The following is a 26864-nucleotide window of genomic DNA, read 5'->3' on the forward strand; positions in this document are numbered from 1 at the left end:
TCAGCTAACCTACGGGTTAAGGAAGTTATACACATGCTCAAATAAAAAATGTGTAACGAGTGCTTGGCACCAATACTTTTTATTATTATTCTTTTTAAAAAGTGTGTTTATGTGCGTGTACACACACATCTAGAATTTAGTCATTCACTCACATTCAGAAGTCAAAGATACTTGTACCAGACCTCTTCATCAGCCAAGAGACTACATTAATCTGAAGTGACCTTTCAGGACTCAAGACTCTAAATGGTCTAAGACAGTTTTGAACGGCTCTAGTGGTACTTATTATCTTCTGCACTGTAATAACCACAGTGATTTCACGCAATTTCTATTTGTCTTGGCCTCAAATTGTTAGAGTGTAAAGGATAATATAAAAAAACAAATAGATCTCCTGAAGTTTACTGCAACTATACTGCAAAATTCACGACAGGGATCATCTCAGAAAGCATTAAAAGATTCTGCAGTTTTATCTGGTAACAATAATCAAAAGGTCACTGCTCTTGAAAGCATGCATAACCTCTGAGGAATGCTGTTAGCTCTCTGGAGATTTATGCACATTAAAAGTTTGTCAGGACAGAAATGCTTGACCAGAACAAATTATAGCCAGTCCTACTCTATCAAGCGCAGTGACACTGCAGGGTAAGTTACCTTCTCCTCTTCAAAAGGAGCTGAAGGGAAAAAGAATGGAGGATGTGGAAACGAGGGAAGAAAACCAGAATATAAAGAAGAAAGTAAGATATGGAAACACGATCTTACTGTACATAGGATACCATGAAGCTGTCCATAGTATCTTTCAAATCAAGCATCTCTACAAAAGCTATGAAACAATCTTAAAACACTGAATGACAGGAAGTAGAGAAATTCAACTTAGAATTCCAAGACTGAACAAGCTAAACTATCAATGGTAAGAGAGATGGTTTTCTGAAATAATAGCAGGAGCAGAGGAAGATGAAGTAAGTGTTAAATACCAGTACTACATTTTCTCTGGTGTGAATACAAAAGGCTTAATCTACATTTTAAAATATAGTATTTCTAAACCTCCTGCTCCCACCTTCAGAAACACTAGCTTAACTACAAGAACCTAAACATGTAGGCTAGCCACAGGGATGGAGCAGTCCTACAGCATATGCAGTACAAAAGCGAAGAATAAGAATCATACTACAACGTTACTTAAATGGATCAGTAAACATTTCAGTATCTTACCTTTGCAGCCTGAACACTGAATAAAGAAGTTAATGAGATCAAGAAGTGCTATATCTCTGTCATGTTTGTATGACTCTATCCAGTCATCCACTACAGACTGAAAATAAACAAATATAAAGGTACTTTTTAGTTTTCATAAACTGAAGACAGTCAGTGTTATTTAACTGCTTTCCAGTAAATGATTCTTCTTTCTTCCATAAATAATTTGAACTCTGTGGTCTTTTGATTAATACAGAACAAAGTGTTTGAATGATCTTTTACTGCCATAATATCAATTTTTAAGAAAATAGCTCATTTTATTCTATAAACATGTACAAGTATGAAACTAACACATAAAGTACAAGAACACCAGTCCTACAGTAACTTCTTTTGAGGAAGAATGCAAAAATAATTGGTATATTTTACAGAAGCGGGTCCCCTCCTCCCCCCATTAGTGATGCTTCTTTAAATATACTATTTAGGTATTCAGTTCTAAAAGCTGCAACTCCCTAGACTCTTCAGAAATATTGCTCCTTTGATGAACTGTGCTCCAGCACATTTGCTGTAACAGGACGAATAGCACTGCCCTACACTACATGGACATTAATTACTCTGTATGAACTAAACCAAATGGGAACAAGAGCATTTTACTAAAAAACTGTAAAGAAAAGTAAATCAATAGGAAACCTGTGATAATGTTTTTTGAGAAAACAGACTTTACATGCAATTACATTTAAACCATCCATGTGTATAGTATGAACTGTCTACTGCAGAAGTCATAAAAACATACATCACACAATCAACTTACTAACACAGGCACAAGAGAGTCACTTTAGTACCAAGCGCTCAGTTTTGAGGATTTTTTTAACATGTTGATACCCTGCCCTAAAATCTAGAGTCATTCTTAATAAACAGAAGTGATGGAATAGTTCAAAACTTCCAAGAGACAAACGGACTACACAGCATTCCCGGTGCTTTCTGTCTGTGCTCTTCTCAGTGCTTTCTCTCACAGGCAATAATGCTGTGAGAACAAATAAAACATATTGCCATGCAGAAAAATTTCTGAACAGAGATACAGCTAAATCCCTCTTCCCTAAATTTAAGGTTGTTTATATATAGTATAATGCATGACTTTCGTCAGCAAGACAAAAAGAATGAAAAACTCAAAGAGAAACTATGATAAGTCTTTCCAGTCGGAACAGAACCCACAAACTAGTACTGACCTGACTGATATGTGGGGAGGAGGGAAATAATCTAGGAAACATCTTAAATTAGGCTTATAAAGAAGGTCACTGTGCAAGAACAGGATAATGCTAGGAATGGGATGAGTATTCCAGCTAGGCAGCCTTGTTTTCAGAATTTATTTATTTTAAAGAACCTCCAGCAAAACAGTAGATTCTCAAAACGTTTGCTGTTAGTGGATGCACCATCTGGTTTTGCCAGAGAATAGACACTAACTCAGAAGAAGGTATGGAACAGAATTTAAAATAAAATAAAACAAAAATAAAATATCAAAACCTTTTCAGGTAAGCAAGTGCTGAGGGCCACAGAGAAAACTTTTTACACTGAGTGCTGAAGTGGACTTTACTTAGAAATACTTTGAGAATTTTTTCCTTACTTTTGAGAAAAAAATATTGACTAAGAGTCACTCTATTAACCCGATATCAATTCCCCAATTCAGAGTAATCAGGCCTGGCAAAGGTCTATTTTGCTCTTGAAAAGCGAAAGATTTTGACTGTGTATCATTTTAAACAGTTTAAATGTCACAAAGATACAACCGCTGGTAATTGGCTGAAAATGTAGCACACAGAGCAACAGTTAGGAAAGTACAGTTTTTCCATCTGCTTTGAAATACAGCGGAACAAAACAAATGACAAAGTGTCAGAATTTCTCTGTGCAAATATATCAAAATAGTTCTGTTCTTTTTTTTAAAAAGTCTTAACTAAATTTCTGCCAAGGAATTCGGGCTTCTTCAAGGTTCTCAACTCTAATGCAGCTCTTGAGAGGACTGCACATAGACCCAGCTTCCTGCAGGAGTATCACAGAAGCTCTCCACTCCAGATTTTCAATCCCAAAGATAGTCTTTCTATGAAGCTGTTGAGGAGTCACATGAGTCAGTCAGCAGGAAGGCTTCATGGCTGACAGGCTTACACTCTAACCCTCTCTCCACTGGAAGATTCAGAGTCATGCAAATGCTTTACTGATTTAACTGAATTCTTTAAAGTGCTAAATTTCTTAATAGACTGACTTCAGTCCTATTAGTATATGCAGTGGAGACAGTGCCTAATGTGGAGACTGCTAATAAGTTAAAATTTGGTGACCCAAATTCCAACCAGTTTGAGTGTTGCAATATACATTAGTCAACTCAGGTGAATTTTGAAGGGTAGTGCTTAAATTGTAGCTAGTGATTTCACTTCGAGTGACAGAAGAGAAGCAATTTCTTTTCAGATAATCTAAGCTCTGGGATCACCTATAAACTACAGATTTCCTGTTAAGTTCTATGACAGCTATAAGCATAAACAACACAAAAAGGGCTTAAAAGCTGTGTAATCTAAAACAACCTGCCTTCATTCAGGATACTGAAAATTCACTTTGAATCATAGTTTGAGTTTCTTCATTATATATGTGATTATTCATACCTGACATTTAGAAATGAAAAATCAGTTTGTTAAAATTCAAACCTTAATAATGCAAAACCCCCACTTTCTAAAATCTTAATTTGGAACTAAAAACTACAAATTAAAGAAAAAAATTACTTTAGGCTTCATTTTGTTAGAATGTATGTACAGTAAAACATCGTCGTATTTAAATTGTATATTTATCCAAGTCATAGAGACATCCCAAGTCTTACCTGCATAGCACTCTTGCCCATTTTAACTACCTCAAACAGCATCATGTTTTCCACACCATTCTGTTGGTGATGTCCATTCATCCGATTTGGACCACCAGGTTTCCCTCCTCCGTTTCCACTTTTCCCCTTTTCTGCTGGTCCTTTTTTTCCTTTTTTACAAGTCTGCAATCACACACAAAGTAATCTTCAATTGGGTATTATGTAGTAACTAAAAAACCAACTTACCATTCATACCATGACAACTATACACATGGCCTTTTATTTTCAGGAACCACATTTAAAATCCAAAGTTGAGAATAATATCTGATCCTGACTGATACAAAGACCAATGGGAATTCTGCATGGTCCATTTCCTCCTTCCTTCATCTAAAATCTCTGAGCAACTAAAAACACAACAACTAGTGACAGTGTATGACAAAAATTTTTCTCATGTTTAAATAGTAAAACAGATTATACCGATTTTATTTAAAACAGCTATGGCAATTCTCTTAACATATAACATAGGAAGGTCTCTTCTGCAATTCGTTAACCTTTCATTTTTTAATTTGAGCACACGTTGGCAAGTGGGGTTGAGGAAGAACAAACAGCTGTCTTTGTATTTGATTCCCCAAATGACTTACAGAAAGAAGAAAGAAAAAAAAAATTTAAACAGAAATTAAATGACTGTTTTCTAAAACTATTTATCACCTCCTCTTAATAGCTGGGCACTCTGTACTGGTACAGGTACACGAGGTGCCCAGCAAGGCAGTCACAGCCCAGGCCAATGGGCGTGCAGCAGCCTGCCTGCACCACGGTGGTGAGGGAGCCATATGTGGCGGGTGCCAAGCCACAGAGAGGGCAGGAGCCACCCCAGCGGGGAGGACACCCTGGGAGAGGGTGTCTGATAAGGGGAGAGAAAGGCTATTAACTGGGTTTAGACCTCCCTACTTGGGCAGTGTAATCTCCTGTCTGCGTCCTACTGAAAGAAACCTTTTAATAAAATTACTCGTTTCTGTTCACTTTTCAAATTAGAAGAGAGAAAGAATTAACACCACCAACCCAAAGAGATTGTATTAGCACTATATGTAAGTATAGGATGGAACACACGCAGATACTAATCAAATCAAAGGTAATAATCTTTTTGTCCCCCACCTCCCTTATGCCTTCACAGAACTAAGGAAATACCATGCAAATACTCAAGACAAAGCATTTCAATACAAATACAAATATGAACTCTCTTCACAGAACACTCGCATTTTCAGAAAATACTCCTAGCTCATTCAGCTTCAAAGCAAGTGCTGAACTCTTCAATTCCTAACAGTAGAAGTGTTTCGGTATCCCTATGAACTGAACATACTTTTCCTTTGCCTTGTTTTTGGTTTTTTCCTTCAATATCCTCAAAGTCTGTATCAGAAGAGAAGTGTGTTTCAGACTCCCTGCAAGGATAAAAAGACAAACCATTTACATATTTCATCAGAAACATTCTTAAATATATTATATAAAGTCACATTATGCTCTCAGTCCCATGAGTCAACTCGAACATTGAAACTGCTTTTTTAAGTCCACTGTCAAGGAACAGATTAGAGCATATCCTCATACTCACACACCACCCTGCCTCCTCCAAACAATTTATCTGCGAAGAAAGCCATATAGTAAGGTTAAAAGATGTGAAGGTGGGTAGAAAATAGCAACAAGTTGGGAACCTTGCTTTTGGTTGGCAATGACAAACATTGCACCATCTCAGAAAGCAAAGAGTACTATAAGTATCTGCCACAAATACTTAACTAAAACAGAAGGGGGGGGGGGGGGGGGGAAAGCAGCAACAAAAAAAGAAACCACCACCTTCCCTCATTACTAAAGTGTCTCAGTAGATCTCTTTATGCTATCAGAAACTAAGTAAGTAGTTAAGAGGTACGCACTTATATTGAAAGGTACAGAGAAAAAGTTTAGGTGAGGTTTCTCCATCAAAAAGATAGCCTGTAGTTCTGTTTAGGCTTATATGGTAAAAAGACATTAAACAATATACAAACTTTCTCTTTTGTTTAAATTTCCTACATCACTAAAATATGTTGCACTGATACAGAAATCCTTTATTGCCAACATTGATGGGGGGAGGGTATGGTATGTGAAATCACCTGAATTATTAATAGAGAATGCTTAGCTTATATATTCTCTGTTTCTAGATGTCCTGTAGAATACAACTTAAATGACGCTACTAAATCTTGTTTTAACACATACATGCAGTACGACAGATTCCAGCTGCTATCACAAATTTCTGATACTCACTTCTTGATTCAATTTAACAATGCAATCATAAAAGTGACCAGGGGACACGGGAGACCCATTCCTATATATTTATTTATAACATTCTAAAACAATCCAGAAACATAAGGTCTCTTGCTATTGCAAGTCTCTGAAAGGAGCTTTCTGACTTTTAACACGTATTTTGCTGTTTGTTTTTTTTTGACGATGTATTCCGATATGGACTGAAAAAGTTGCAGGGAGGAAGTTGAGAAGTATTTCTTCTTCAGAACTTCCTAGGTATTATTTTCACAGGAAAGAACAGAACACAAATTCCAAACATTTCATTAACCAATGAACTGCACCAACAGAGTAAAAAACTATTATAAACAGCTGTAAAAATAGTATTTCATATTAACCATCTTCCAATTTACCTTTACTTCTCATTAAAAGACACCACAAAAAAATCTGATACAAAACCACATCTTTGTACCTTTTTAGGTTTTATACCAGTTTAACCCATTTCAACAGTCTGTTGAAATGTATTCATGCCAATTTCTTGACAATTAAAAGGTAAGAAACTGTATTCTTTTGGCCTGCTTAAAATAATCACTATTTCTCTGTCCAAAGTGTAATCTATGCCCGATTTTACATTTTAGAAACTCAAATGTCTGTATCTTAAAAATTGTAGGAAGACCATCGAGCTAATAAGAATGTCAAAAACACTGAGGAACTGATGCCTGATGGAAGGTAAGACTTTGGCTTTAACTAAAGCATTTGGCACTAAGTATTTTAAATATTAGGCGACCTGCCCCAGTTGTTAAGGGCAAATACCTCAACTACTTCCTCTCTATAGAGAGCTTTAATGAAGGAAACTTTTTTTGTTACTCCTAATCAAAGAGTTTCTTATTCAAACGTGTCATTTTGAAAGACAAAATCCTGAGAAATACCTCACATGAACAAAACGTGTCTGTCATAATGGCTTTCTTCTAGCAAAGCTTAAAAATTGATTTTAAATAATGAAGCACTTCTAAAATACTTTAATTACCAAATACTCAAGAAAAAATTCAGACAATGCTTTATCAACATCTGAATAGGAAAAAATCTAGAACCCTATTCCCTCATTTTGTTTGTAAGAGAAAAACTAACCATATATATTAACACTAAAAAGAGCCAGTACATTTAAAAATGAAACTACAAATTCTTAAAACACTTACTGAAGGAGAGTAAAATCAGTTGGTATTTCTGGAGCTGCTATCATTTCTTTATCATCTTCTGGAACACCACTGTATTAGAAAGATATTCAAAAACCAGTCTGAAGTACAAGCTTACTTTTCTTTCTTCCTTTGTAGTGGACAACTTCTATAATAAAATAAACAAACAAATACAGTTAAAATTTTTCCACATATAAAGGGGTAAAAAAGTTGGAAACACAGAAAATGTAGATCACACCATCCTCTGTTTCCAGCTAAGCTTTTTCCCCGTTTCAAGATTTTATATTTTTGACTCCTCCCATGATCTTACTACAAAGTACCTCCACAAATCTTAAAAGCATCACAGTAAAATAAAACAGAAACATATTTGGCAAAAAACACATTTTCTGAATAGGATGAGCAAACTGAAATGGTTTTCATTAACACCTTGCAAGTAATAGCTTTTATTTCTAAATCTACACTAGATTTAAGTTTGAACCGTAATGCCATGCACTGCAGAATTCAGTCTTGCTAACACTAGATATTGCTGGTTAACCAAACCAAAACCAGATTTGAGGTTAAATTTGAAGCACAGTATGTGTGTATTTAAGGACATCACGTATACCAACTTTGTATCTCCGATTTGTAAACTTCCATGATATTTTCCACAAACATAAGCTCTTATAACAAGTTCTTATAACCTAGCCAGCTGTTTCACAACTCCCCGTCTTCCAGAGTTGATAAACCAGGCTTACAACAGTTTTAACATTTAAAGCATTTGACAAGACTAAGAGTATCAAGGAAGATGATACTATCCACATGGTATAAAGAAAAACATCAGGAACAGCATAGTGTTTTATCTAAGAAAACATAAGTTTGTGAAATGCTTGCTTTTCAACTTAATTATAATATTGCCACCTAGTCACAAATTTTATTTATCTAATCTTCCAATGTTTAAGGGAAAAAAATTCACTTGGATACTTCAAATGTCAGACTTAACCATGCAGGCTAAAGTTTTCTATGACAATTATCTGCCCCAGGCTAACTTTTATACAGTTAAATTAAGAAAGCATGACGTTCAGGTACTTTAAAGATAAAACAGCAAGGAGAAAAACCTTCAGCGTCAAAGTCTGCTGACTCTACAGCTTGCTGGAGTGATTAGGTATTTGAGGGAAAGATTTAATTTTGGCATGCTAAGCACATGTTGCTTAATGTCTGGTAGCTATGCTTCAGAGACTGCATGTCAATTCAGCATGTAGACAGAGGCCATACTTTTTTTTTTTCCTGCAAATGCTTATTCTGAATGCTAGGGGCCACTGTAGCTTCCAGAATTTAGAGTGCTGAGGGAAACCATAAACCCTGAACTTATGTTCTCTGCCTTCACATTTCACACAATTACATAAAGGCACAGAACCAGAGTGGAAAGAATTAGCAGCAAAAAGAGAGGAGGTTCAAGATAGGCTGGTGAATCTCAAGACAGTCTGCCAACTACTAAAGCATATTCCATCTCAGAACACAGTGGAAGATAAAATGCTTCAAAAACATTGCTGTTGCAGAATGAGTGGCAGCAAACCTTTGTCACCCCATTCCTCCCTTCTCTAAAACCACATGGGAACATGTCCGGTGCGTTTCATCCTCTCCTGCTCCATTTATAAACTCTCTTTAGCAAGCAATCATTCACAGGCAGGGTAACATCCCCTCCACAGCCATTTATAAATAATAGCCATTTATTTAGGCTCTGCCATTCAGCATCACCTGATTCAATTCCCCAATAAAATGGGCAAAATATACCTCAAAAATTCTTTTCCCCTGGATTATCAAGTTAAACTGGTTCAACAGCAGCTATCTGGAGCCAGTGCATGGGAAACACAAGACTTCATAGCCATGAGCAGGGGAGGGAAGAGTAAAACTCCCTTGTTTGGTGGCAAGGAGCTATTATACCATCCAGGCTGTCCGTAAAACTATATGCTCAGTTGGCAATGTATCAAAATGCTCTATGCTTTGGATAATATTTATTTATTTATTTATTTAAGATTTGCTCTGATGCCTGGCAGCAACTCGAACTTCGAAAAATACCACAGCACACTTTAGTGCCTTGGTCATCAGGCTAGCACCTGCTCAGAGGCGTACCTCAGTAAAGGAGCAGGGGGAGAAAAAGAAAAGCAACAGGAAAAAAAAATGAAAAAGAAAGAGATCCAGCCACACAAGTCCTTTTGGGGGCATGCTTGTGATTCAGTCCCAGTGCAAAGCAAAGACCTAAACAAACTTCAAAAACCACAGTGCTCAGTTTCAAGTTCAACCTGTCTATCAACATGTTATTTGACTTTTTCTAGTTTACATTTTTCAATGCTGAGAAGCAACACATCTACTAAAATGACAATTAGGATGCTTACATGCAAATTTTGTATTATGGCTCATTAATACTACCTATTTACAATACTAAAAATCACCTATTCCATAAAATTTGAAAGTACTGAGAAACAAAGCAAGTTAACCACTTGTTCACAGAACTAACACATTTTTAGCTCCCTTTATGAAAAGGAAACCTGTCAAATTATCAAATTTTGCAAAAAATCTCAATAAAGTTTCTTACAATCACAGAGTATTTTAAGGAAAAAAATTAGTAACAAAACTATGAAAAAGGATGGATAAATGATTGAAGCCTATATTCTCTACAAGTCAAATCACATGACAAAACCAGCTGGCTGCAAGTTTACACCCACTTGAACTTCTTGTAAGAACCGTTCATCTTAGTACAAACAACAAAACATGAAAGAAAACATGACATAGTTTGGTCAGAATCACCTCATAAAATGGGAGTGAAGTATCAAGTTCTTGCTAGATGCTGAAGCGTTAAGCTGCTAAGATTTATGTTTCAAGAATTGTTTTTCTTGAAGGAAAAGAAACTTGGCGCTCATGAGTGCAACTATATACTGGTATTATGGAAAACAGTAGCTGTAGATGGAGGCCTTGCAATATTACCTTGCATATGAGGTAAAACTGTAAGGGATCTCCAGCATTAAGCTCAAACTCCAGCAATGACCAAAAAACCCCTTGCATTTGGCCCAGTAAAGGGTAATTCTAAAAGATTTACATACATCCAGAATACGACATGAACTTTTGATTCTCAACCAGCAGGGTCAACCTAGCCCAGCACACCCTCTCTGGCAGTGGCCAACAGAAGCTGCCCAAGGAAGAACACATTTGCTTTGTTCTTATCAGTGATGTTTTCCCTGCATACCTTCCCAGCATCCAGAAATAACTCATTGATTTTTTTCAGCCAGAGAGGCTGTCCCTGTATTTTATAATACCTTATCAATATTTTTTTCCATTAGTATTTCCAATTACTTTTTGAACACAATATTCAGCAGCAATGGTATTCCACACAAGAACTCCCACAGCCAAACTCCATACCGACAAGAGGCATGTTCTTTCCTTTTAATTTATCACTTCCCTATTTTATTTGACATTCTCTTGTTTTGGTATGGGAAAAGACTGGCATTGGTCATTTCCCATCATCCTTGATCTCAGTAAACGCCTTCTGGAAATTCAAGACTACTGCCAGCCATGTCTTTGATGACTCACACAACGCGCCCGCTTTGGGAAGTCAGTGAGAAAGGAAAACGGTCCATATAAGCGTCCTATCAGCACTTCTAAAATATACCAAGTTCATCACAGTGCAGTCCTGAAAAGAGGAAAGTGAAATTCTTGCAGATGCCATTCCAAACAGTGACAGTCTATGTTATCTATTAAGTGCTCTGATAAACAGATTATTTTAATAAGTTAAATCTAAACTGAACTGCATCATAAAAAGCAGCTCTTCAGTTTCTCTTTTGCATGTTCACAGAATTCCAACTTCAATTTTCCCAAGCAGATACCGAAATCTCAAGTCTGTGAAAACTTTCCAAAGTCACTCAAGCTTTGTGAAATCACAATTAAATTATTAACTATAAAAAGAAAATGTATCCTGCTGAAAGATCACAAGGTGGAGCTCTAGCCTAAAGCTAACTGAAGAAACTCCAAAAGACAGGTCATCCAGAGGTTGACCTAGTTATTTCTGTGCAACAAACTTTATAATAAAACTGCAATAATACTGTAGCACATTTCCTTTAGATTTATATTTCGATTACATAAAGACACCAGAAGATTTCTGTGTCTTTTCTGAAATAAATACATATACATGTTTGATTCAATGACCCTTCCAAAGATAAAAACATATATGGTTGCTGTACTATGACTAGTCTCAGTATTTAGTTTTCAAAAGCAAGCAGAAGAATGTCAAAATACATTTTAATAGCAGAAATAATGTATCTCTTTATTGTACCTTACCATTTAAAATTTTGCTAACCAACCGTTAATGAACTAAAAAAAACACTGAACAACAGTAGTAGTCCAGGAACACTAATCACACATAAAGTTGCCAACTCTAAATGTAAGAGGAGTTTCTATTTAAAATAATTTGACTGATAAAAGCAAGAGCTAAGAATGAAACACTACAGAGAACTCAAATGTGTCTTCACTGAAAAACAGATTTAAATTTTAAAAGGTTATTTTTTCCCTAATGCAGGAATAATTAATTTAAGTATGGTTGTGATTAACTCAAGTAGAATGGCCAAATGTTGAGATGTGGCAAAAGTTGACAAAATTCACCAGCACAATTCACATGGTAACACATACGCGATCAGCAGCTGCTGAGTGCTACCTGTTCACTCACAATTTCTATTACATGCACAGATAGGCTAAAGAAATATTAATGTAATTCAGTGAGTACCCTTTGTTAAAAGACTATGCATCTATATACACACACACACACACACACACACAAAATACAACAAATCACAAGATCTGTCCTAGAAGCTTGCATTTCGTACACTTCTGTTTACACAGTAACTAGAGTATTACTAAACAAGCTCCAGGAAGGTGTTTCAGGTAAGTGGGTTTCAGTTTGGGGTAGGCTCCCTATACATGCACTTCTGTTGTTGCTTGGCATCTGTTATCTGGAAGTCTAACGCAAATCAGTAAAGCAGTTATAATTTTTCTGGGCAAGACAGAGATGCAAAGTTTAAAAATGGCTACATGGGCAGGACAAAGACTTTAGAAATGTGGGGTACCTGTTCAGAGATGTATTGATTTTTCCCTGTAACTCAGTTAAACACCTGTAAAATCAAGGGCCTCGCTTTCTTAATTCAGAAAATTAGAACTTCTAAAATTGTGATGCTGAAGTGTATGGCTAAAGTTCATCCCTGAATTATTTATCTGTCCATGAATGAAAGATGCTGATGCTTCAGAACCAATTATGCAACAGCAACAGTTAAAATGCTAGTCAGATAAAATTTAAATAAAGGATCAGAAGTGTGTCCGATATTTTCCTTCAACTATTTCAGAAGAGAAAGCTGTTATCAACTACATTATGCCCCTCCTTCTCTGAGAAACTAGAACATGTCTAAATTTTTGTTTTATAAAACAAGGTTTGGTTGGTTGGGGTTCCTCCCCCAAGAAAGTATGTTTCTTCGTATACTTTTACATTCATCCTCATAAGTGGATTTTTAAGTGAGATTTTGACATTCCCTACAGGCCTGAAAGACTGTGTTACTTCTAGTAATATTACACAACCTAATATTTCAGCTGCCAACAAGCTTTAAAGCAATTTTGTAATTTGAGTAAAATACAGAAAATATACTTCAAGTAGCATTCTGTATTGTAACAACTGTACTTTAACATGATTTAGTTATAGGCGTATTAGCAGTTTTGATCATATTACAGCAGCATAATCAAATCTGAAGTGAACAATAATGCAATTTGTACCTTTAGAAGTGGTTATTTTTGTGCTGTTTGCTTAACAAATGAGTCTTGTAATTCCTTTACAAGAAGGCCTGAACTAGACATCATCAATCTACATTCTTCCACGCTCACCAACAGAGACATGGTCTGTACACACAAGAACAGTCCATGGTGCCAAAGTCACTGAACAGTTAACACTCCCAACAAAGAACCTACATGACCTAATTTATACAGGTCTTACCTTTTCAGTCTCTTTCTTCACAATTTATTTTTTTTCTAAACTTCCAGCTCTTATACCCCCCTCCACACATCTCTCTCTCCATCTTCCAAAAAATAAAAAAGCAATGTTACAGTGGCTGTTGGTATTATGCCATCACACTACCATTTTTACTCCCTGGCCTGCTCTTTACTCAATTTTTGCTCTTTAGTTCATGCAACAAGTCTGCTGTTTAAGTGGGAAAAGGCCATCTCGGAACATTTTTGACACTGTGGGCTGCTGCTGAGAGCCGTAGTCTTCCTTTCCACTCCCTAAACAAATAGGAAAGTTTCTGCTCCCTTCTAGCACTCAAACGAGCCAGCAGAAAACAAATTATGAAAACAAAACTATTTCCTCCCCCCATGACTAGCTCTCCGTTGGATCAGCCAATTGAATCAACTCATCCTACAGACACACAAGTCACTAGATGCAATACCCAACGCAGCTAACTCGACGCCTTTACAAAATCAACCTTTGGCAATGTCAGTGCATCCCCAGCAGGACCACGTATATCAAAGAGAAGCAGCAAACTGGAGCCCTTCATAGCTCCTGCTAATATTCCTCCCATTCCCTTGGAGCGGCCACAGCCAGCAGTCTGCTGTTCTGTGGTTCCGGTGGGGCACAGCTGGCAGTAAGGCCCAGACCCTCCGCTGGGCTCCCACTCATGTACCTGGCTACCTGCCAAGAGGAGAGGCAGCCCTGCAGGTAAGCACCTGGCCTGTGACCCACAGCACGTTCCACCCGTAAATTCATCAGGTACCTGCCCTTCTCAAAGCATTCTCCTTACTCCTTTTTCACATGCATTTCCTACATTTTCATTACATAGTGGACCGCACATATACCTACATAACCATTCGGCCCTTACCAGCCTTCAGACGAGAAGCCCAGCTAACAGCTGATGGTGACCACCAGAGCCTGAGGAGGAGACCAGCCAGGAACCAGCCAAGCACATGGGAAACATAGGTCCCCAGAGGTATGCACACATCAGTAAATAGAAAGCAAAATTTGCTTTAACAGTTTAATGCTGAGAGAGCAAAAGCTTAAACAGTTTGGAGAGGGGTATAGGGTCATGGGCATGGGGGGGATTTAAAAGGCACATGAAGAAAGTCAGGCTAAAACCTAAAGAGAAGGTTGAGACTTTACGCCAGGTTTAGAGACTTGAAAAGTGAATAGCATGCAAGGACCTCTGTACCACCCTAATAACTCTTGCCAACCTCAACTTCATCAAATAGTCCCCCTCTCATTAAAAGTATTTTTTGGATTTCTGCTGTTTTTATTAAATAAGTATGTGGAACAACTATTACGGAAGGAAAAGAGCTTGCTGCAGTGCTTCACAGGCATAGGATTACTCCTCATTAAAGTACCATTAATAACATCAATATCTTTAATGCAGTAAGTGAAATACTGTTTTGAAATATAAGTATACTATTATGGTTTAAATCATATGAGGTTTTGTATTTAGTAATTTACACTGTCCAGTTAAATGTAGGTTTAAAATACCTGATATAAGCATTACAAAATACTGAAAAATTAATCAACTGTACGATAAATGCAACTATTACCCCCGCTAATAATTCTGCCCAACAGTATACCTGAGCTTTGCTAAAACATGCCTGAAATTCCCATACATCTTTAAAATGGCTTGGAATTGCCTCTTTTAAAAAAGGCAAAGGTAAGATAACAAAAGTAGAAGTTACACCTCATTGTGTCTGTCACATCTTTTCCTGCCAAAGAAGGGATGGCTTCCAGATGTTGCAGTCTGACTGCGTGGAAAATGAGGCTCTTAGGAAGAATAAAAGCCAAGTCGGATGACAACCAAGATTTAAAAAAAAAAAAAACCACACACAAAACACCAAAAACCAAAACCAAACCAAAAAAAAAAAATCACCATTTATGCCTACTTAAACAAGCCAAAAGAGGACTACTAGTTAATTTATGATACAAGGCAAGCACACCTCCCAAGCTGCCTAAATGCCCTAAATTTCCAAACTGAATACAGAATAGGTCAATATGCCCCTTCACAAACTGATGCTTTTCAAAAACCTAGTCTTTTGCACATACCCTCAAAATCTTGGCTCTTGTAAAAGCTAGGGATGAAGATGCACACGCACTGTCCACAGCAAGCAGGTAATCAGCTACACAGTAAAAGCCTAGAACAGAATTAGCGTTGTTCACATGTGCAGCCAACAGCAATGAATTACTTCAGTACACACAGCAGAGGCAGGGTTTTCCAACTGACAAGGTATCCCATCTGGCAAGTTCTATTTTTTGTTCTTCCACTGATCAATGTGAGCCTGCAAGTTGCCTCGCTTTATAGGAGCCTCAGCTTCTCCTCCTACCATATAGACTTTCCGCTTTGAAGAGTCCAGGTCACTAGGGCTTTGTGCCCAAAAATTCACGCCATCAGAAAGGAAGAGGAATATTTAAGAAAAAAGGAATAAATATTGTGCTGCATCCAAACTAGGTAGTACGACAGCTAAAACCTAAGCTTTTCCTAAGTGGATTATGGCTCTTTCAACAATCAATCTAAATAATCATCCTTACAAACTAAAATTCAAGTAACTACTCATGTATGAAAAGTTGGCTTCACCTCTAAAACAGAAGAAATGAAGATAAAAACCTTGTTATCTTTCATTAAAAAGTTATCTCTGCAATTCTGCCAACCTCTGAACATCTGTGCTCCATACATCCTCAGTCATAACAAAAGATTTTTAATACCCAACATTTTGTTCTTGCTCTCCCTCATAGTATTTGGGCTGAAATCCCAAATGGTTTGTTCAGAGATTTGCAGCAATGAATACTAATTTTATAGGAAATAACAGTTGTGGTGTGCATGGCTTTCCCCTACAGAATTTAGAAAACTGAATTTATCCACAATAGAGAATGCTAATAATCTATTAATTCATTCATTCCAGATTAAAAAAACCCCACATATTATGATCACCAAGTCTCAAAATCACCCTCTCTTTTTTTCTTTATTCATCCTAAAACAGAGCCCTCTTAAAAGAATTTTGTGGGAGAGATGACTGGTGCTGAAGCCTCATGTATAGAGACAGAGTTAGCTACTGACATTCATTAAACACCCAGAGGAAACCAGCATGGCCACTAGTATACGTCCTAAGAACATCACAAAAATATTAGCATTATTCAAATCAGTAAGTTCTTTCAACTCTGTAATAGCTTACTTGTGGCAGGTAACAAAGTACATACACCAACTGGGACAGCTGTAACATACTATATCTGTTTTATGAAAGCTAACAAAGAAAAAGTATCAAAACAGCTCTTTTGTAACGTCCACTCATTTTATTAAGTAAGCTGACAAATACTGAGAAACTCTTCATGTGTATAAAATATTCTGAAGCAAAGGTTAGTGACACTTGTCCTTTTGAAATTATCTTCTGTTATATGTCTCAAATTCTGTGCACTAGGCACTGTAGGGATACAGGAGCATCCATTCCACACAGATCTAAAATATGAAATGCACAGCTTGTTAAATCAACCAAAATTAGACCTTAGGTTTCTTCATTTAATCTAAAAATAAAAAGATATCAAAAAGCTATACCCTTACAGGTTTGTTCTTGAGTAAATTCATCACTTAAATAAAGCTAGTAGCTTGCTCCTCCTTCAAAAGGCAGTTACAGCCTACAGCTAAATTTGTATTTTGTTGAAAATGTACTGGTCCCATTACACAAGTATCATAATTTGTAGTAAATATTACACTTGAGCAATGTTCAATACATAGAAAATCTTTCTAAAACTACAACTATCACACTTACTAGCTCAGCAACACAGTAGAAGCTGTTGAGATAAGGTAGTTGCTTTCATCCTCTTTCCTGCATTTTCTTTTAAAAAGAAGAAAAAAAAAAAAAAAGCAGCAGTAGTGCCAGATGTCTCTTAAACAAGCTACATGTGCTATGATTCCTCCCCCTTCCCCCACTGCAAGAGAGGCATTCTGGAACGGGGTGAACCCTATAGCACCAGTTAGCTGCATTCAGACAACTGCCCCAATACTCCTGGAATCTCACAAAACTTGCAGCAGATTTCCAGGACTCCCAGGTACCAACGGCTTACTAATACCCTCACCTCCAGCAGATGAAACAAGTCTTGCATGCTAAATGCTCGGGTTTGTTTTTTAATTTTTCTTGCTTACAGCTGAGACAAAAATGCAATATTGGGCATAAGCAAAGAATTCAAGCTATTGTTTTTACCATGTCTTAAACACAAAAAGAACCTCATTTTAGTCGTCATAGCTCCTTTAGTACAAAGAATACCAAAAACCATTTTTCCCTGCTAAAAGTTAGTTGGCAAGTACATATAAAATGTAAAATAACATTTAATTGCAGCGTTGACTGCATTTGCAGCAGCTATACTTGAATTCATACAGCTGTTTAATACTTCTGATTTTGTGTGGCAAATTCAGATAAACGTACTGCTGAACAACCCTTTCCCAGAACTCTTAACAGGCTGCTACCCAGGGGGGAACCTAACTAGATCAAATATTATCATTCCATAGGGGGAGTGGGGGGAACAAGAGAAGATAACAAGTTTTCACATTTCATCTACTCTGGTTTACAGTCAGATCTATTAATGACATCTCATCTTCACTGACAATTAAAGCTAATATCCAGAACTGCAAATATGGAAGACTAAAGAGCTGGCAAATCCCATTTTGCTGACTTTTGTTACATGGGTGGTAACCTCCAACAGAGGGATGGAAAATTCAACTACGACAGCAGAAGTCCCCAGAGGACAACTATCAAAACCTATAGTGTCCAACAATTGAATGGAGAAACGCTTCAATCAGTCACTATAATTTCAGCTTTTAGTTTATTATCTGAATGGTATCATCTTCTTGTGGTTTTCAGCTGATAATCATATTTGACTTATCAGTTTGGAATTACCTCTAATTATTAAAACAAGAATTGCCAGATTGCAAGTGCTGTGTCTGTCACCACGTCTTCCCCAACAATTGTGGTTTCATAATTAACTGCATTCCTACTCTTAGCACAGGTTTCTCTTCCTCTGTTTTGTACCAAATGCATATCCCTCATCTCCCCACGCTCAAATCAGAAATGGGTAAGTCAGCTGTTGAGAACATAACATACAGCTAAGTGTACAGGGCTTTTTCAGTCCTGCTTTAGTTTCTCTGACTTTTCTCAGTAAATAATAATTCCAACTATTTTAAACAGCTGGACAGAAGAGGGATTATCTAAATCAGCAATACCTCTTTCAGACTGCTTTGATTTTTTGACTCCATTTTACATTGTACAATGAGGCAATGGTAAAGTAAGTCAATATACTTTCTCTAAACCACATATTCAAATTTCTGAAATACAAAATTACATCTAGATGTATTCCCCATATTGTTATTCAGTTGTCCTAGCTACTTATTCAACACTAGAGTTTCTTAGTTAGTTCACCATCAATTATGTAATTATTTATTACTCTCATGTTGAACTAAGCAAACTCTACTCTTACTTATGGCTGACAGATTTTGTTCTCATTAATTATTTTTATTAATAGCTTATGATCACCACTCAGGATTCTAACATTAAATCATAACATCTAGTGGCAAATGAAAAGTTTTTCACCTGGTAAGATTCTGCAAAACCATTTACTACTTACAGCAAGTTCACAGTTCCTGAAACCAAGGTCTACTTAAAAAAAAATTCAATTACATATGGTTTGTTATCACAGGGCTGGCTATTCATTACGGGAAAAGGGAAGAGTCTAAAAATTAAGTAACTGCATTAGGATTCACACACATTTAAAACACCTTTATACAAAAAAATTACTTAGTATACTTAAGTGTCATCAAGTAGCAAATTTTTTCAAGTCAGAATCTTAATGCCTGAGGTACTGATTTCATAAGAACACTGGATCAGCAATAAGCTATGTTATACTAATCTCTTTACATTACTAATGCAAACTGCCAACTTTGTGTTCTGCTTCTTACAAAAGCCACTCAATGTTTAGAATTGCTCCTATAATAAATCAGCAGTACAGAATTCTCATGCCGTTGTACCACTAATCAGGATTACAAGTATAATATCTTGTTTCAAACAACTTTGTACTCAAAATTTTCTAAAATTTAAACAAAATTCCTACACAGGCATGCCACTGGATGTTAACATCACCTGACAGAATAGCTACACATAATGTTTAGTTACAATAACACAATGCTTTGACTGAAACATATTTACCATCTTTCCTTTACTTTTGTTTGCCCAAATCCAACTAAGTTTTAGTGTTTCAGAATAAGGTTTAATTCCTCACCTAACCTATATGAAAAACCTCTCCCTATTTTGGTCATGATCCATTACATAGGTGGCATAACACAGGTTACTAATAAATCAATTGATCTGAAGAAGTAACTAGAATACTCCTACTGAAACACACTTATCACATCTGTCTTGGAAGACTCAAATGTAAACAATCAAAGGGGTTATATCTTTCCAAGATTTTTTTTCTTCCCCGTTTCAGCATCAACAGCTGCTTTCTTGTGGACACAATATTAAGAAGAGTTCATACATTATATAAAGAAAACATTCTATGTGGAGTAAGCCTCCTATCCCCTCCACAACAAGCACACTAGGGGCCATTAATATGTGTGCCAGATCCTGCGTAATTTCACACACCCGAAAGGTGAGACTAATACTCCATTCAGAGGATGCTTTCTTGGCATCAGACTGCCCTGGTCTTGAAACAATATAAATCAAATTTTAGCAATAGTTAGGGAAAGGGGTAATAACATTCAATCTAATTGTTAGACAAGAACATTTTTATGCGAGTGTAAATTAGGTCTGGCGGTTGTTCAGCTTGACCTCCACTTACTATTATCTTGCCCTAGGGTATGAAAATCCTAGATCATTAAATGCTATGAATTCAGTCTTGCAAGCAACCCAAAAGGAACCTGCAATCAGAGCCACAGTTTTCAACTGCTGTTAAGAGTTGAAGAGACAATCATGATAATAGATAACACCATGTCAAGTTAGGCTTTTTGTTTGGTTGGTTTCTGTTGGTGGTTTTTTGTGGCTTTTTTTTTCCCCCTTACAACTGCTATCTCTACGCTTAGCATATTATTTTTTATTTCAGGGTGTTTTTGAGATTAAGGGAAAGTAATTATCCTTCAAATTCAGAGGTCAAGAGAAAAACAATCCACCTTTTTTAATTTTTTTTTTTTATATATATATACAAAAACTTTCAGTTGGAAGTTTACTAAGTTTTTCTGAGAAAAGATGAGTTAGTATAAAGCTGCCCACTTCTTTCAGTTATGAGGAAGATTTTAAAATGCCAGCTTTCCTAGCAATTCTCTAGACAGTCAACAGACATTTTAGGAACTGCTACCAATTCATTACTGTGAAACAGATGCCTGCCAAAAAAAATTAATTACAGAACATAAATTTTATTACTGTATGAATTAACTTAAGACTTTATATGCTAAGCATAAAAACTACCCTAGAACCGCAGAATCTGGTTTAATACACAGCCCACTAAGAAAACAAGGCAGAAGGGGGGGGAAAAAAAAAAAAAAACCAGAAAGGTATGTAAGAACTTCTTGCAGCTGATCATAGCAAGACACACTTGCTAGGCCACAAACTAGTGAAATTCCTCTTCTGCAAGTCTTAGCTGCAGGGAAGGAACAAAGGTAGGAACAGCAGAACAGCAGAGGAGCGGCCAGACAGCAACAGAGAACCTTTAAAAAGGTCAGAGAAGACTGATGATGGACCACAGAACAAGCAGTAATTAGCTCCTTGTGAACCTACATGGTAAGGGAAGGTCTAGGAACATAAGCTAGAGTATCTGAAGGACTAAAGCACAAGAATGGCAAAGTCACAACTGTGTCATCAGCAAAATAAAATGACAACACACAAACACCATGTGAGAAATTAAAAAAAGCTTTAACAAGAACCAGAGATATTACTCAATTTACACAACTCTGCACAGGTCTCCCAGGGAATTAACTCCAATTGTGATCCATGGGTATTAATAAAAATAAGAAAGCATAGTAAGTGTTAAAAATTAGATATTAAGTCTTAGCACTGAATTTACACACAATAAACACACTACCAGTGACAAGCTCTAAAGAAGCCTTTGCACCCTCACAGTAGTGATACAGACAAATAGAAAGTACTCCATCAAAATTGTTGTTCCCACAGCTTTCTCACAAATAAATGCATAAAACTCTTAACACCTAGGACATAATTAAGGAAATACTTCAGGCACTTTACGCTGACTACAAAAAAAGCAAATCCACAAAGGACACCTTAACACTTTAGGCCTAACCAAATGTCATCAGCTTTCTCTGCAGCATACACAAATACTCATCTCTTCTTCCTAAGCAAAATAATTGTGTGCCATTCTCTATCAGACCATACGGTGATGTTATTAACTGTACAATGATTACATACTACAAGTTATATTCCACACCAGCAAATGTTTAATCGTTCTTTACATTACAGTATTTCTAGATTTAATTCAGTATTACTCCCCAATGGAATATACACATCTTAGAATTCCAATCACAGCTAGTCCCCTTGAACCTCCCAAAAGAACACATTAGGGAGAAAATTAAAGGTTTTTTTGACTCTGATAGGTGAAAAACTGTACAATATAAATTGAGAATTTTAATGATATCAACATATCTTTACCTGACTTTCCCAAGAATCGATTTCCTTAAATGCAAAATGATCTCTTCCCTTCTATTTAAAGACAAAAAGACAACTGCTCAGCATTATTTCCAGAAGCAGATACTAAAATATTTTCACCTCCTCCAATAACCCTGAATAAAGTGAAGTACTCATCAAGCAATTCACTTTATGTATGAAGTGACTCCTTGGAGCAACACAAGCAGCAATTTCCAGCTCAAGAAACCTCCAAGTATTTGCTGGACTGCGATTATTTACAACCCTCAAGCACTAGCATAAAATGATGCCATTAAATGGTTCCCCTTTACTAAAACAATATTCTTGTTCAAAACAGAAGCTAGTATTTGTCAAGGGAGAAGACAAAGCAGTACCCTGGCTACCTATTTAAACCAAATCTCTCACCAATTAACACATCAAGGTTCATGCACTATCATGATTCCCTATCCTGAAACGAAAAGAATTTAAGTTTTGATACTTACCATTCCTCAAATTTACACTGACATAACAAACTAAAGTTATTTATTATTATTTAGAAAGAAATCACAATCTCATTTTATATAAGCAGCAATGGCTTAAAACATGCCCACCTCCAGCACAATAGTAGAATGTAAACTAAGTATGACAGTGTAGGTGTATGCTCCAAGTAACAAACAAAACCAAACAAATAAAAAAAGATTTAAAGCATCAGGTGAATTACCATTTGATGTTCTCCTATATCATACCGCCTCTGATGTGCAATATAACATGTTACTTGTTAACTGTTCTCATCTATGCAACATGAAGGCAAACCCCAAAAATTCTAGATGTGATTTTTCCCGTTTTCTGGAACACACAAGACTAAAGGGGGTGGGGGGGCATGGGAGAGAAACAATATAAAGCACCAATCCTAAATATATTTAGGAGACTGACTGATCACTAGAAAAAAAAAGGAGGAACTTTTGTCTTCCCTAAGAAAATGAAGAAAAAACTTTTTGTAGAAAAACTCATTTCGTAAAAGTCTACCAACATTTCTGCCAGTGAGACTAACAACTAGACAGAACTTATACTGGAATGACAAGTAGAGGAAAACACCACAGCACATGAAAGAAGTCAACAAAAACTAAACACACTAGAGAGAAATCCTTAATAATAAGCAGGACAGAAATCACAAATAAGAAGGGAAACACTATGTACCAACCATGTTTAAATATTCAGCACTAATGGCTGATAATCATATTCTGTAAGCAGCAGGAACAGAGGTGTGATGTTGCAAATGCAATAAATCCCTAAGGAAACAATATGTCTTCAAGATGTTCTCTAGAAACTGCTTATGGTTGATTAAAGCAGCATCAATAACACACATCTAGTTATGCAGAGGCAGGTAACAATCACCCCACACTGCTAGTGAGAGGAAAAAAGTGAAAGCTCACATGATTTGCATTAACCTTAGCAGTTAAAAGCCAACAAAAACCAAATACTGCAGTATTCTAGTCCCCTCAATCCCATGAAAGAGGGGATGCACGTGCATTTTGTCACGAGTGAAGAGAACTTACTATTAGAAACCTCTGTTAAGCCACAATTTGCAAAATTCCTCCCTTTCACAGGAAAGATTGGTATTTGAGTATTTTTAATACAGACCAAAAAATCACTCATGAAGAGCAGTATTTTAAGAAAGACTGAAAATATTGTAACTAAATATATTAAATTCCAGTCATTTAAAACAAACTTTTCACAGACTTTGATACATGAGAAAATTTTTTATATTGGATACAGGTTATACCTGTTTACCAATAAAACAGCTTGAAACCAGAAAGAATAACGAACACCCACAAACCCACAGTCCAGAGAAAACTGCAGAGCTCGAGTAAAAAGTATCCATCTTCCTGGTCTTCCCCCCACTGTTTTATAGCAGACAAAATTCCTGCAGTGCTTGCTCCAGTGCTGTCTGTACTTTCATATGTGGGCAGAAAGAAGGACAATGCATCGTAACAGATGATATCTAGTTCTGATAAACCTTCCTGAGTATTACCATACAGACAGCACTCACACTTGCATCTCTAACAGTCAATCTGCCCCTGTAGCACAGGCTCCCTACATCCTTTATGATCCCTTACTGATCAGAAGGAATCATGAGTTTCACATTTTTACAATGTTTTTAAAATCCCACTTTAACTGGTGACAATTGCTTGGAACTTCTGGAAGGCTTCAGCAATTCTTCTCTAATGAGCTAAAAATCCTACAAGCACAGGGAATATAGGCAGTCAAAGTACAAACCTAGGCAGTAACTCATCAGCTGATTTATCAATGGTAAGACAAGCTCTGTCATGGTTCTAATGCACAAGCAAAATGAAGTTCAGTGAAATCCATTTGCAGAATGTGTATATATTAAAAATGTTGCCCCTCACAAATATTTGCAAATATGTAACCATTATTTATTTAAAAAAGACAGCCTTTTAACTATACCAAACTTACTCCTTAAAACTGGCAATTAACCTAACAGTTACCCTTCAGACAAGACAAGCTTTGTATTGTTTCCTGAAAAACCCATGGTGTTCTCAACCAATGGTGTAAGACAAGAAAAACGATTCTTTTTTTTTTTTTTAATTTAAGCTGGTAAGTTGCTAAGAATACTGCGGAATCCAAAACATTTTTCTAGAGACTACCTACTTGAATCTCACATGCTTTAGTCATGTGAAAAAACATTAAGAACCCAAATACATATAATTTTTTCCCCCACAAATGGACAGTAGTGTAGTTTCCAGAAAAACACCAGAACAAATGCTACTGATAAGAAATTAAAGGATTACTTAGATGCATATGCGTTTTAAAATAAACCTTTAGGCTAGGTACACTGTACACAGAAATGCAAACAATTAAATACGGTTGGCCAACGCATAAGGAACTGGATGACCATCCACAACAATCAACCCATCAACGTGTTTTTGGGTAAAGAATAACTTAAACATTATAGCACATCCCAGTTTTAAGCTTCCCTCACTACATAAACCAAATAGCAAGATCACTACTCACACATTCTTTAAAAATTCCTCCGCTAGCTTTGCCTGAGTGCAGGAGCTACAACATTCATCTAACTTAACCCTAACAAACTCCACTTCCCTCAAGAAGTCAGCAACACACCTGCTCACCAATTTATCTGTGGCCTTCAACAACCTCTAAGCTTGGGTTTTCACAGCACAGTTTATGTAGCACACATTATTGCATGTCAAAGTTAGATTAGAAGCAGTATGCATTAAAAAAAAAACCCAACAAACTCTTAACAGAAAATTTCTTAGAAACATTTATTCAAGAGTGCAATACTGTACTTCTCGCTCCAAAGTAATTAATCATTTCAATTAAAGTTGACTGGTCTAATGTGGCAATCTTTCCTGAGAGAGTGAAAAAATGCTTCGTTTTTGTCCTCTCCATCAATACATACAAGAGCAAAATGAAGTTTTAGTCCAATAACTGCTTTATGAACTTGAATTTATGACTAAGTTGATTTTGCGCCTTCACACTTCTGTGGGTAGGGAAATCTACAGAAGGCTAACAATGTATTTAAAAAAAAAAAAAACCTACACAGGAAACTGCACATCTAACCTAATAGTGAGTGACACAAAAAAAACAGGGAAACCTGTTTTTTGCCCTAACTAGTACCAAGTGATCAAGTCTACTACCATAGATATAGAAGGTCCCTAAAAGGGTCCTAAAAACCAGTGTGTCCCAAGGCTTTCTTCAGTTTAGGAGGTTTTTTTAGAAGGTCCTGATGGAGTTTCCCATGCCTTCCCAGCAGCAGTTGTTAATGCGGACCCGTTAGCCTACATCTCCATTATTGACAACTCCCCTGTTTCTGGTTGCTACACTGAAGACCATTTACCTCACAAGAAGAATCAGCAAACATCAACGCAAGATTTTTTTTTTTAAATGCAATTAAATAGGGCAGCACTACCATGCCTTTCAGAAGATTCCGAAACACAGAGGAGTTAGTGTTAAAAGACAGATGCTATTCATAAATCTAAATATGTGGGGGCAGGAATGAGGGAGAAGGAGGGAAACACATGAAAATGGCATGGATAAAGAATTCAAGAAGGTAACTGCTACCAAATTAGAGTAAGATTAATATTCAGCCATAATGAAATGGACAGTGTTTATCTACCATATAATTTAGTGTTTATTAAGCAAAATTAGTAGTACTGACTTTTCTGCAATATCTTGTGCCTTTATTTAAATTAGGCTCTCAATGAAGAGAAGTTTAGTATTATAGTAATAATTCACAGATATTGGAAACGTCAACAATAATATAACTTATTAATTTCATTTTGTACCCCATAAAGCAATACAGATAGGCAACGCACACCAACAGGCATACTCACCTACACTGTCATCATACACAGTCCACAAGGAACAACTCTCAGAGGAAGAATAAACCCATCTATTCTAGGTAACTGTATGGCATTTTCAGAATAAATAACCCTCTTATTCCAAAATTAAGTCACCAGAGGAAGAGTCTAAGCACAGGGAGATCTAATTTACAGGACAGTCAAGAACTGCAGCGTGATACTTAAATCACACCATCTTCCACGTTTCTGCATAAATAGCTGCCTTCTGTGCCAGCAGGACATAGAAGTAGACTGCAAGAGTCCTTTGACAGCGATATCGCAATTGTTAATACTTAGTCCAAGTAGTACCAGATCACCCATCATGAAAACTTGATGTATATTAGACTGAGGCACACAATTACATTTCTGATAATTTTGCAC

The 26864-nt window shown here is 36.5% G+C and overlaps 1 protein-coding gene across 1 annotated transcript in view; it reads right to left on the bottom strand.

Moving 5' to 3' along the window:
* The window catches only part of STAG2 (STAG2 cohesin complex component), a gene marked incomplete at its 3' end in the record, with an annotated part of 78233 nt that overhangs the window by 33351 nt on the left and 18018 nt on the right, over positions 1–26864 (bottom strand). The window contains exons 2-5 of the mRNA XM_082004051.1: positions 7468–7612; positions 5367–5445; positions 4031–4192; positions 1201–1297 (exon numbers count right to left, since the gene is read on the bottom strand). Of these exons, the coding sequence (XP_081860177.1) occupies positions 1201–1297; positions 4031–4192; positions 5367–5445; positions 7468–7511 (382 nt within the window). The 5' untranslated portion in view covers positions 7512–7612. The remainder of the gene's footprint in view (positions 1–1200; positions 1298–4030; positions 4193–5366; positions 5446–7467; positions 7613–26864) is intronic.

This window comes from Phaethon aethereus, assembly GCF_964289735.1.
Source record: "Phaethon aethereus genome assembly, chromosome: 10".
Classification (NCBI taxonomy): Eukaryota; Metazoa; Chordata; class Aves; order Phaethontiformes; family Phaethontidae; genus Phaethon; species Phaethon aethereus.